This window comes from Centruroides vittatus, unplaced genomic scaffold (assembly GCF_030686945.1).
Source record: "Centruroides vittatus isolate TY-2023 unplaced genomic scaffold, ASM3068694v2 contig_3084, whole genome shotgun sequence".
NCBI lineage: Eukaryota > Metazoa > Arthropoda > Arachnida > Scorpiones > Buthidae > Centruroides > Centruroides vittatus.
In genome coordinates, this window is record NW_027121983.1 from 200,714 (window position 1) to 213,485 (window position 12,772).

Sequence of the window (12,772 nt, forward strand, 5' to 3'; positions counted from 1 at the left end):
TCTACGTATGGGCTTACAGGACGAAAGTTATATGGAAAAAACTGTGATAGTTGTGCCAAGAATAAAACAAGCAGTGAACGATTACATAGCCACGTCTACAGAAACAGTTGGAGCTGATGAGATCAGCAATGCTATGTGCCAAATTCCTGATCATTATTAGTATCATATTTGCGAAGTATGCTGTACTTCCAGACAGTTGTACAAATCTTCCAGCTTACAATAATTGTTTTGTAGGGCCGCATAAACAGAAAAGTAAGTAGCCAGAAGAAACTTGATATGAAAACATTTAATTCAAAGGAAACATAGTTCCATTGTATAATATTCAGCGGCATTTGGAAGGTAATATTTTGCTATACGTAGCATCCCACTTTGTCTATACTTGTACAACAATAATGACGAGAAAAGCTGCATTAAATTATTTCAATTTAAATTCCCCTATGTAAACATTTAGAGGATTAACTCATCGAATGAGCGGTACTCGGTGTCTTTTTCAGTGTCAGTTGCTTACATTTTAAAGGTTGCTGTTGCCTTCCAGCACGTTGAACGCTAAGAATGTATCCGTGGGTTTTCGTGTCAGATTTGTTCATTTACTGGTATGTTTTGGAGTTTGTAAAGTGCATAAAGATGACGAGACCTTGGTGAAATAAAAACTGATCGTATTTGCAGAATGAAGATTTCAGTTTAAACAATTGCAGTGGAAGTAGCATGTAAATAGGAATGGTGGAATGTTCCTTTTATAATAATATGTAGCGAAGTCAAAAATGAACAGTACCTAGAATTGTTATTTTCTTTCACTCAACGTTTCAGATCAACAAACTTTAAATCAGGAACAAACCAGTTTATCAAAGAAGTTTAAATATAGGGGAAATACGTACAAAATGACATAGGTATGTCATTTAGTCCATAAGAGCTCAGTCAAGGAACTTACCTCTTAACGTTTTATTAATTATAAAAAATAGCTTCCAAAAACATCTTTCATTATTATTTAAAAGAAACCATCGGTTTTATTTAAAAAAAAAAGGTTTTTAAATTTTCTTCAATGCGTCGAACTTGGTTCTTAAATTGCTTTTTACTCTTTGGATAGCCAGCTAAACAGAGGACCCCTGCGATTCAGTTTCTGTGTATCATTCATCTGCTGCTACTGAAGAACATCCACCATCCTTTACCCTTGCTGTGTCTATTAAGTAGATTTCTCCAGTCTCGAAAGGACGTTTTATAAGTGGTCAAGGAAAACGTAAGCCAAAGACTCGACAAACCTGTTTAGTTTTAACTTCTGCTTGTAATATGAAGGCAATTAAATTAAAAAATGAACCCGAAGCTCCGCCAGAGAAAAGGAGACGAAACGTTACTAAAACGTTACTTGAAGAAGACACTGAAGAAGAAAATTTTTCTGAAAACTCTCAAGATGATGAAGAGGATTGTCCATGCATATACTGCAATGATCTTCTTTCCAGTTCTAAGCCTGGAGAAGACTGGTTAAGGTGCTTAAATTGTTTGCGTTGGGCTCACACTTCTTGCGCTGACGTTTTTAAAAGAACCAAGCGTTTCATTTGTGAACTTTGTCAGTAATTTTATAGTTTTTACGGGTATGTCATTTTGTCCTTACGTAATGTGTCATTTTGTCCATAGCATATGGACAAAATGGATTTTGGCTGATCTCAATTAAACTAACAATTTTTTTTCTATTATTTTTATATTATAAATGTTTATTATATTTCATAGGTAAAGAACCAAAGATGATTGGTGTAGAATATGACAGTGCTGTGATTTACCAATAAAGAGTTATGAACCTAAAATAAAATCATGTGTCATTTTGTACGTATTTTCCCTACTTTTCTACACTAAAACGCGCAGGAATGCAAAATAATAATAATAATAATAATAAAATATCTGCAATTAATAAGTTTTATGATACATTTTGATAATTTAACTTTAATATTTAGAAAATATCAAGTAAATATTACCTGAAGAACCATTCCATATTTCGAAAATATTATTTGTAAAAATTATATTTAGAGACTCGTACTGATTGTCAACATCGCTTCGTTATATAGTGTGTTAGATATTGTTTACAATTTGCAGGATACGGATGCAAATTGATATTCTTTCAATTGCAAAGGATACGGATGCAAATTGATACTTCGATTATCAGTTTACATTTTAAATACAGGACAAATTATAGCACTTTATGTGCTTATTATAAACACAACGCTTAACTTCATTTAAATAATTATAGATCGAAAACTTAAAATTATATACGTAATATATGATTAACTTAACTTTCATCTTTGTCATCAACCCTTATTTTTCACTGGAGGGCATTTGCATCTTTAATAAGTTCTATCCTGAGTTTTCTGCATCAGTTCACACTTAATTTCTTCAGTTTTTATCTGTGTATTTCCTGCTTCGTCGTCTATTCATTGTTAAAAAATTCTTATAAAATACCTGGACCATTTCGTGAAGTCGTAGAATTTTCACGAGTAGTTGGGTTCTCCAACTTTGTTTTGGAATATCCTTTAGTTCTCGAGAAATTACAATAAAAGAGAGAAAATTAAAATAAATATGAAATTTTAGACGGCCATCTATCGACATAAATCGAATTTAAATCTCCCGCCGTCATCCGATTGGTTAAAAAAATTAATATTCCTAATTGGCTCGCGTCAGAAAAAAGTAGGTGTGACTTCTGTAAATGACGCTATCGGGAGTGCACCGATGCGACCGGAAAAAGTAAACAGCCTACGTCATTAGTCTAACGGTCCTTGTCTGACCTACTTTTCGTAGAATCAACATTGGAGTAAGCTGTAGTAAAACGTAGTAGTTTATAGTAAAACGGTCTTCTCTAATATTCATAGTACTTTGTAAAGCTCGGATTTCAATTTAATAAGTATTATTTAGTTCAGAAACATTATAAATACATCATTAAGTAGGAGAATAACGAAAAACTTTATTTTTTAGTATAATACAATTTACAAAATCGAAAGTTCGTATATCGTAATATTATAAAAAACTACATCGAAACATACAAAGTCACCTAATTTACTTAAATTCAGTTCATTATACAACTGTAGATACTCTTGCCTTCCTCAGTTTCCTCAAAACAAAATTCGAAAACTTCAATTAATTCTATAAATATTTAAGCGCCATTACTATTCGAATTAACTGTAATTACAAATATAACTGAAAAATATTTTCGACATAAACCCTAGGCAATAATTATCAAAACAAAATTCTTCAAGTATAAATTTTTCTGATCGAGTAATATGTAATAATAGTTTTATCTATTACTCTTGCCATATTCAACTTTCTATGTTCACATCCATTTAGTTTCATCTAATTACACTTTAAATGTAAAAAAATCTACCAACAAATAAGTTTTCTAATAAAGATACTACTTGCTAATTAAAGTTTGTATTCTTCTTTGACGTAGTTCTACGTTTTAGCACTAAATTGGTAGACATGTCTAAATAACACGCTTATAAACACTAAATGCCATAAATGTTTCGAAATTAGAACTAGATAATTATATGCACAAATAAATTTACATGCCTTCATTTACATCCAAACAAAGATCAGTTCTCCCAAATTGTCGAAAAATAAATTATTTTCAACTTTTCTTTCTGAATTTAGAACTAATTCACAGTAAACTTTATGCCTTAAAATATCCATTGCAATCAACGCAAAATGTATGAATCCACGTAATAAAAAATTATCGCAGTGAACTTCGAAAAAACGAGAAACACAGAATTATTAAACCGCACTTTACGAAATCTGGCGCGAACTGTCGTATACAATAAACAAAACGAAAATGCTCTTGTCCAATGTCATCAGGTGACAAAAAGTTTTTAAATAAACGCTAAAAGTTTTAAAGAATTCTTTCACAAAAACCGATGAATTTAATTAATACACAATAACTAAATCTGTTTAATAAAGATTAATAATTTTCCATTATAATTATGCAAATTAGATATAAAAAAGATCATCGCGCAAATTCTCCCGCGAACCATGGATGACTCTTACGTCATCTGGATTGAAGTTTCCTGCAAAATACTGAAAATTTTTATATAATTATTTTACTAATTCAGCCAAATTTAAATAATATAAAATGTCTAGATCTGTTTAATAAAGATTAGTAATGTACTATCATTAATATGCAAATTAGATATGACAAAGATCACTGTGGAAAAATTCCCGCCAAGATAAAAATAGCTTTCGGTCACGTGATCACCAAGAAATACGAAGAAATATGCCTTAAATTTAATGTTTGTGTACAAATTAATACATTTTAACTAATGTCATCGTTTAAAATTTAATGTTTCTGTAAAAATTAGTAAATTGTAACAAATTTCATCAAAGACAACAGAATAATTTTCAGCTTATAAAAACTCTACAATAAATGATTATTTCTTCGAAAGACGTCGATATGCACGAATAAATAATAAATATACAATAATGCTTTTATCCAGCTTAAGTGGATATTGTAAAAATTAAGCTATTTAATTTGTTTGGCTTTTATAATTTAGTTTCCGAATATTTTACTGTGAAATTCCATTTAGTAAACAGAAACAAAGACAAGCTATTAATTATAAACAGGACAATAGAATAATTTTTACGTAAATTGAGTGAAAATACAGAAAAAAACGAATTATATCAAAGATGGGGACAAACAAGCTTACATCCCCAGAACAGAGCTTATAATTCGTTGTTATTTTCAGCCTGTTTCTACTTCGACTGTTTTTTGTTGGTAAAAAGTTAATGTTTTAAGATGTTCTTAGTGAAGAAACATAAAAGTATCGAAATATAATATTCACACACACAAAAATATTCATGTATGTCGACATTAGAAATTTGAAATCAATTATAGAATGTCCTGGATAGAGATATCGTGTGATTGTCTGTTTCTTCTGTCTTATTTTGTTTTTCTACGTGAAAATAAGATATCTTTTATAACTATTGATAATATAAACATTTTGTTTCTTTATATATTACTTCAATTACAGCTGCAAACTTTAACACATGGAGCATGTGAGAAAGTATTATTGTATAGATTATTATATTTTTATGAATACACCTGAGACTCGTGACAATATAGGCCTATATTAACCTACTTTAAGTGTCAATATTTTATTTAGAATCATTTTAAACGTTATTATTACATCAAATTATGAAATGGAATGTTCCAAGTATAGGAGTAAGAGGGAGGGGAAAGAAGCCATGCGTGGGGAAAAAATGAGTTTTTATCTAAATTATAATAAAATTTACTTATATTTACGATAAATATCGATAATTTTCTTCTGGAGAAATGTATCTTGATAAAATTAATTATCTATATGAATGAAACTTTCAATAATACATTAGTTACAATGACTGACGTTCCTTTCTTACCCTTTCTGTAGTATGTCTTATTATTAAACATAGTTTCCTAGATTATAATGTGTAAAAAAAAAATGGAAAATTCTGTTAATTTGTAAACGCAGATACTATCACATAACAAGCATACTGTATCCTCTGTATATTTAAAGTCAGTTATTCGCGATTGAATTTTTCTAGATAAGCCTGTTTAATCCGTAATTTATTTGACAGAAAGAAATTGTTTATGGCCGTATTTTATTTATATAATGTTTTTCTCGTGATATTATTTCTAATATCGGAAAAAAATATACATTTCTAATATGGACATACATCAATATTTTTAATTCTGAATATTATATTTCGATACTTTTATCTTTCTTCACTAACAACAAAGTACTTTTATTTTAAAAAAATAACTTTTTACCAACATAAAACAGTCGAAGTAGGAACAGGCTGAAATTGACAACAAATTATAAGCTCTGTTCTGGGGATGTAAGCTTGTTTGTCCCCATCTTTGATATAATTTGTTTTTTTCTGTATTTTCACTCAATTTACGTAAAAATTATTCTATTGTCCTGTTTATAACTAATAGCTTGTCTTTGTTTCTGTTTACTAAATGGAATTTCACAGTAAAATATTCGGAAACTAAATTATAAAAGCCAAACAAATTAAATAGCTTAATTTTTACAATATCCACTTAAAATGGATAAAAGCATTATTGTATATTTATTATTTATTCGTGCATATCGACGTCTTTCGAAGAAATAATCATTTATTGTAGAGTTTTTATAAGCTGAAAATTATTCTGTTGTCTTTCATGAAATTTGTTACAATTTACTAATTTTTACAGAAACATTAAATTTTAAACGATGACATTAGTTAAAATGTATTAATTTGTACACAAACATTAAATTTAAGGCGTATTTCTTGGTGATCACGTGACCGAAAGCTATTTTTATCTTGGCGGGAATTTTTCCACAGTGATCTTTGTCATATCTAATTTGCATATTAATGATAGTACATTACTAATTTTTATTAAACAGATCTAGACATTTTATATTATTTAAATTTGGCTGGATTAGTAAAATAATTATATAAAAATTTTCAGTATTTTGCAGGAAACTTCAATCCAGATGACGTAAGAGTCATCCATGGTTCGCGGGAGAATTTGCGCGATGATCTTTTTTATATCTAATTTGCATAATTATAATGGAAAATTATTAATCTTTATTAAACAGATTTAGTTATTGTGTATTAATTAAATTCATCGGATTTTATGAAAGAATTTTTAAAAACTTTTAGCTTTTATTCAAAAACTTTTCGTCATGTGATGAAATTATTCACAGGTGCATTAAAATATGAATCAGTTCGTGGGAAAATTTTGTACAGTGCAGTCTGGTGTATCTGTGTTTCTGGTTTTTTCGAAGTTCACTGCGATAATTTTTTATTACGTGGATTCGTACATTTTGCGTTGTTTTTAACGGATAAAAGGTGGAAATTTTACTCTGAATATAGAACTTGTTTTTCAGAATATGCTGCTTTACAAAAAGAAAAGTTGAAAATAATTTATTTTTCGACAATTTGGGAGAACTGACTTTTGGATATAACATATGGATATAAATGAAAGTATGTATTATTGAGCTACTAATTTATTTGTATAAATTCGATTATTAAAACCAATGGGATCGGTGGTAATATTAACACACTAAAAATAAAAAATTTTTAGTTAAAAAACAAGTAAAAATTATACTCTTTCCATTTCCGACTTCGAGGATTCTATGAGCCAAAACAAGACAAACAAGTGGCAAGGAACAATCATTACTTTATTAATTTATCCATATGCATTTCGCCATCTAGGCCTCCTCAGTGGATACATCAGGATGTTATTCGTTGATTACGTTTTATACTCAACAACCGTTCCCAGCATGCATCAACAACCACTCCAGCATTCAAATTAAGTAAATTTACATGTTCGGCGATACAGAAATGTTCTACAATTTTTCTTTCTAAGTTATTTTCTATTCTATACAAAATTTTAGTATTTTTTATATTTATATTACAATTAAATTTATTGCAATGTAAAAACCATGCTGATTCCGTTCTTCTCAGTCTAATGGCTGCCTCATGTTCCTTTACTCTCAACTCCAATCTTCTTCCAGTTTCTCCAATGTAATAACTTGGGCTTCCACATGTACATGACATCCTATATACGACGCCGGCGATTTTAAATTGGTCTCCGGGCGAATTTTCACTGTTCATTATACTGATAATGTTAGACATCTTATTCTTTTGGTTCGCAACTATGCATACAGAAAATCTTTTAAAAATTGGTTTATATTTTTCAAAAACTTTAGCAACATAAGGAAACTTTGCATAAGAAATATCTTCTATGTTATTTTTAACATTAAATCTACGTTTTAAATATAAATTGTACCACTTACAAAGAATATGTTTCGGGTAGTCATTTAACTGAAATTTTTTGAACAATTGTTTTACTTCGATATCTATGTTTTCTTGCTGAGTTGTTCTATTTAGTATCTTTCTCAATTCCATATTAAAGACATTCTTTTTATTTTCTAAAGGACAGTAAGATTTAAAGTTAATAGTTTTACCATTATTACATAGTTTTTCATACTTACTAAAGAGTATAATTTTTACTTGTTTTTTAACTAAAAATTTTTTATTTTTAGTGTGTTAATTTATTTGTGTTTATGTGTATTGTTGTACTGCAACTTACTTTGTTTTACTACGTTAGAGAAAGTAGGTCACACATTGGATTTCTGACATAAAACTGTCGGCTTTTTCAGAGTGAAGCGGACCTTCTCAATGAAGTGTGTTTTAGGGAAGTTATGCTTTCTTTTTCTGATGCATGCCAATTGTGAAAATTGTTTTTAAAATTAAATATCGGTCAATGACGATAACATATGTTATAAATGTGAAGATGAATATAAAAATATTTCTACATTTTTTTATTGTTTTGTTGTTTCTTAAAGATTAATTTATTTAAATTTATTATATGTCAAGTAAGTTTATTTACAAAATGCTAATATTTTAATTCGCTTTAATATTTCGGCGTAAATTTGAACAAGGAATTTTAAAATTTTAAATAAACGATATACTGAAATTTTCTTTTATTTACAATGATTATGTCACTTCTACAGAAAGTAGAACACGAGACGACCTTCACCCACATTTCAGTCTGGGGGGAAAGGCCGCCAGATGTAGTCATAACAACCTTTAAGTCTTCTATTGTTGTGGATGAAATTCGTTAACTGTCAATTACATTTTCTTGAATTTGATTCGCAGGTTGGAAAAAATCGTCATTACTTAAATGCCTAAAACTTTAAAAAATTTTATAAAATTGAAAATAAATTCAAAAGTTTTGAAAAAATCGTATCGGATGGAAAATCAAAAAAGAATTTAATATAAATTTGAAAAAAAAATTTTAGCAAAAAATTACCGCGAAAAAAATTCATATATAAAAAAATTATGTGACAATAAAGAACGATTTTTTCTTTACAAGACGTTACTGTTTAAAAATTTTTTTTCCTAAACGGAAACGAGAAAAACGCGTGGGAAAATTTTTAAAAAAATTCCCACGGTTTATCTCCACAACTAACTGGTAGAGCCGAGTCCGACTGTTCCACTGTTAAGAGGTTAATCTTGATTTTGGTATCCATTCTGTTATTTTCTACTTTCGTCTGAAACTCTTCTCCTACATCTAAACTATCTCAGCGATGTTTCCTTTCTCTGGACCATTATTTATGTTTAACTTTAGTTTGTTTTCTTATTTGGTCAATTTTTAACTTATCTCTAATGACGATCTCTAAGTAATTCTCTCCAGGTTATTTTGTAGGCCTAGTATCCTTAATCTATTCCCTTGTAATCTCATAGCCCCTGTCTCGAACAATATGTCAGCACAGTAATTTCTGTACAATTGTCATCCATTTTGTAAACTCGCATTTATTTTATCCTCTTTCCCAAGTTAAACTTCATCATGTACAAAATGTAAATTTCTGAAAATTTTAAATATACTGAAATTTTCGTTAGGATTCTATTTCGGAAGATTTTAAATAGAATCCCTAAGCTGAAAAATGAAAGTTTTAATAATAACAAAAAATTTTTATTTATTAGTAATTTTCTTAAATTGTTTCTAAAACAAAGAAGTTACACAACAGAATGCCCAAGATAATATATTGATTAGAACGTGGCATCCTTGTTATGTCTATAATTCTGTTATATAAGATACATTTAGAGTAGGATTCAATTAAGATAATTAAGATTCTTAGTGTTTAGAATAAATGGCATTCTCCCATTGAGGATTGTATCATTATAAGGGAATACCTATCATATTAAATGTTTAAGTAGGTGTAATTTTATACACGTTTATAATTGAAGATAATTTATTTTCGAAATTCTTTACATGAAGTATGCTATTAGTAACTTAATGCACTTAGAAATTACTTTCTTAAACGGAAAATATGCGTGTTGTTGAGTTTGAGTGGAGTAGAATAGCGGGATAGGCAACGCAACAACTCACTGAGAGCTGCCAACAGGGTTGTGACAATGGATAGAACAGTTCCTTGTTTAGGTGTTGGATAAGTGAAAAAGCCCGGTAAAGACCACGTGGTTAGTAGTAGTTCAGGCACGAATTTATGAGAAACTCTTATGGATCAGTGGTGTTATTCACTTGTCCACTGTTAGGCAGGATAAGATTGATATTAAACTAAATTATCAAAATATTATTACAGTTAAATGGTCAAACTTAGAAAGTAACAGATTATCGTTCTTTACCTGAAATGTGAAGTAAGATATAAATTACGGCTGAACCTACAATAACGGCCTTTTCGTAGCCGAATTTTTCAAAGATTTTCTTTGCATTTTTTTACCGAATAATTACATATAATCAACGATCACCTTCGGACAATAGACGATTTTTATGTCTTTGTCAGAAACCGACGCTCAAACGGTTGATTGTTTCAATTTGGAAATATTGATTCTATTAGGGCTCATACGAGAGAAAGATTAAACAAAGAAAGACGATAAATTATTAATAATTTTAAATCATGGAAAACACAAGTAATGAGATTAAAATACTTATTTACTCCTTAAATGCTGCATCACAAATTCTCGGGTTAAATATATTAAGATGTGACTACCATAAGAATTCATGGAAAATTCGATTTTTTCAATTTTATTCAAATTTTCTCGAATTCTTTCTTATTCTGAATTCGATGGCATTAGTCTCCACGATATTTTCTGATAAATTCGTATGCGGAGACTTGTTTAACGTATTCGTAGGTTTCAAATACATCATACAGTTATTTGATATTGGTATGATTGTATTCTGGACTTTTCAGTTCTCTTTTCTTAAACGAATTCGTTTACATCTTCCTAGTAGTAAATCATGCTACGAAGTCGAGGAAACGTTAATTACCTCCATAGAATTTCAATTTGCAGTTTTCATCGCAGCCGCTGCTTTATTGCAAGTCACTTGTTATTTCGTGCTTGACTTTTCTCTATATTTTGCCATGGAAAAGAGAACTGTAATGGAATTCCTTCTCTGCAATATCGATTGGGCATTAATATTACCTGTTTTAGTAGGACAAACTATTTACATATTATTTTTTGTTTATTGTTAGTTTCTCCTATTGTTTAATGGATTTAACACATTGTCGAATAAACTCGATGTAATTCCTCATGGAAGAAGCAACATCAAAGATCTAATCGCATACATAATCGAAGAACATACAGAATTAATGGAAGACGTTCGAAACGTCAATAACCAATTCGAAATGTATTTTCCTGCTGTTAACTGCAATAACTTATATGGGTTCAGTATCCTGGTAACAATTTCTTTGTTTTATGATTTACCCGCGGAATTTAAACTGGGTGCATTTGTTATCATCATATTCATAATTATCGAATATATGATAATTTCATTCGGATTATCCAGATTTACATCCTCGGTAAAATTTATTTAATACTTTTACCACTATATTAATATATAATCTATAAAGTTTAATATTTATTTCAGATTTACGGAAATTTCAACGAGATTAATAAATTTTCCTCGTGCAGATTCTCTGTGGTTTTTAAACTGAAGGTAAATTCAGTGTTTTATTTTTATGTTATCGATAAATTTTATGCTAAAATTGTGTACTTTTTCGAACAGATGCTGGATTTTATGAAGAGATTCGGGAAAACACCCATTGGAATTTCCGTGGGTGGATTTTTTCGACTGAAACGCGATTTTCCGATTAAAGTAAGTTTCCATTAAATAATCCACTTCAATTTATTATTGTGGATTTTATCTTCATCCCTGTTTTCCTTTTAGATGATGAGTAGTCTTTACTCAATTCTTTCTGCACTCATCGAATTGGCAAAGAAGAACGAAAGTACGAAATGTACTTCATTTCGTTTGTTGAATGCAAGTAATATTCGGGATACATCACTGTATTGAGAACGTTTGAAGTGACTACGTAAAATCAACGAAGATTCGTTGAATCGAGAAAACGATCTGCAGCTTATCGAGATACCGCCGATTTTTCTATAACTATATACGTAAACGAATATAAAACATTTGTAATATTGAATAACTAGAAGCACTTCTTATACGTATGAACACAAAAAACAAAGTACACCTAAAGAGTAATGTGGAAAATAAAGTTTAAACAATATTATTTTTTTAATTTATCAATCATTAAATTGTAAAACATTCCCTAACGAAATATAGAAACACTGAACATGCAACATATCTAATATTTTTGTATATAGAAAGAACAGCTGAGAATCGTCACGAGACTTGTTCCATGCAACCTTTTATTGGAAACGTAGTTAGGTGGTACACAGGTAAGAAAGAACAGAAAAATTTGTGGCAAGCTGTTTGGACAGGCGCAAACTCACCTTCTCATATATTAAAAAGCATCTTGCCTGTATTATTTAATTACAAAAATCTACTTAGTTACTTATTACTGATGAATAGGTTCATCACGCACCCAGCCTATTTAATTATTTTAACCAAGATTCATTTCAGAAGGAGGACCAGCTTCAGTTGCTCAACCAGGTTAGTCGTTTGTTTCGCTATCCTTTCCTTCTGCACAGTGGAGCTATTGTTTAACAGTGCAGAGTCTCCAACTGGGCTCCTATACAAACGCTTTTCCAGCTTTTGGGCTAAGTTACACATAATCTTAAGGGTTACACTTGCTACAATGGTTTGAACTAGGGTTAGTACACTTATCATCGATCGGTATGGAGCAACCAACACTTTATATAACAATTGGAAGACACAATTTTGAGAGATGCCGGACGCAGAATGAGCATAATTGTAAACTTGTGCCCCGAAACTTCGTAAACAAAAATGAAGAAGCAGAAAAGAGAAGAAATTAGAGACAATGTTTCAAGGTTTTGCGGATTCCCAAAT

At 29.8% G+C, this 12,772-nt stretch overlaps 1 protein-coding gene across 1 annotated transcript; it reads left to right on the top strand.

Annotated features, from left to right (window-relative positions):
- Positions 1–10,583: 10,583 nt before the first annotated feature.
- On the top strand, positions 10,584–12,018 carry LOC136973076 (uncharacterized). Its single transcript, XM_067267763.1, has 5 exons — positions 10,584–10,949; positions 10,992–11,318; positions 11,387–11,455; positions 11,525–11,614; positions 11,687–12,018. Exons 1-5 carry the CDS (start codon positions 10,584–10,586, stop codon positions 11,810–11,812), a joined length of 978 nt encoding a protein of 325 aa, XP_067123864.1. The 3' UTR covers positions 11,813–12,018.
- The last annotated feature ends 754 nt before the right edge of the window (positions 12,019–12,772 follow it).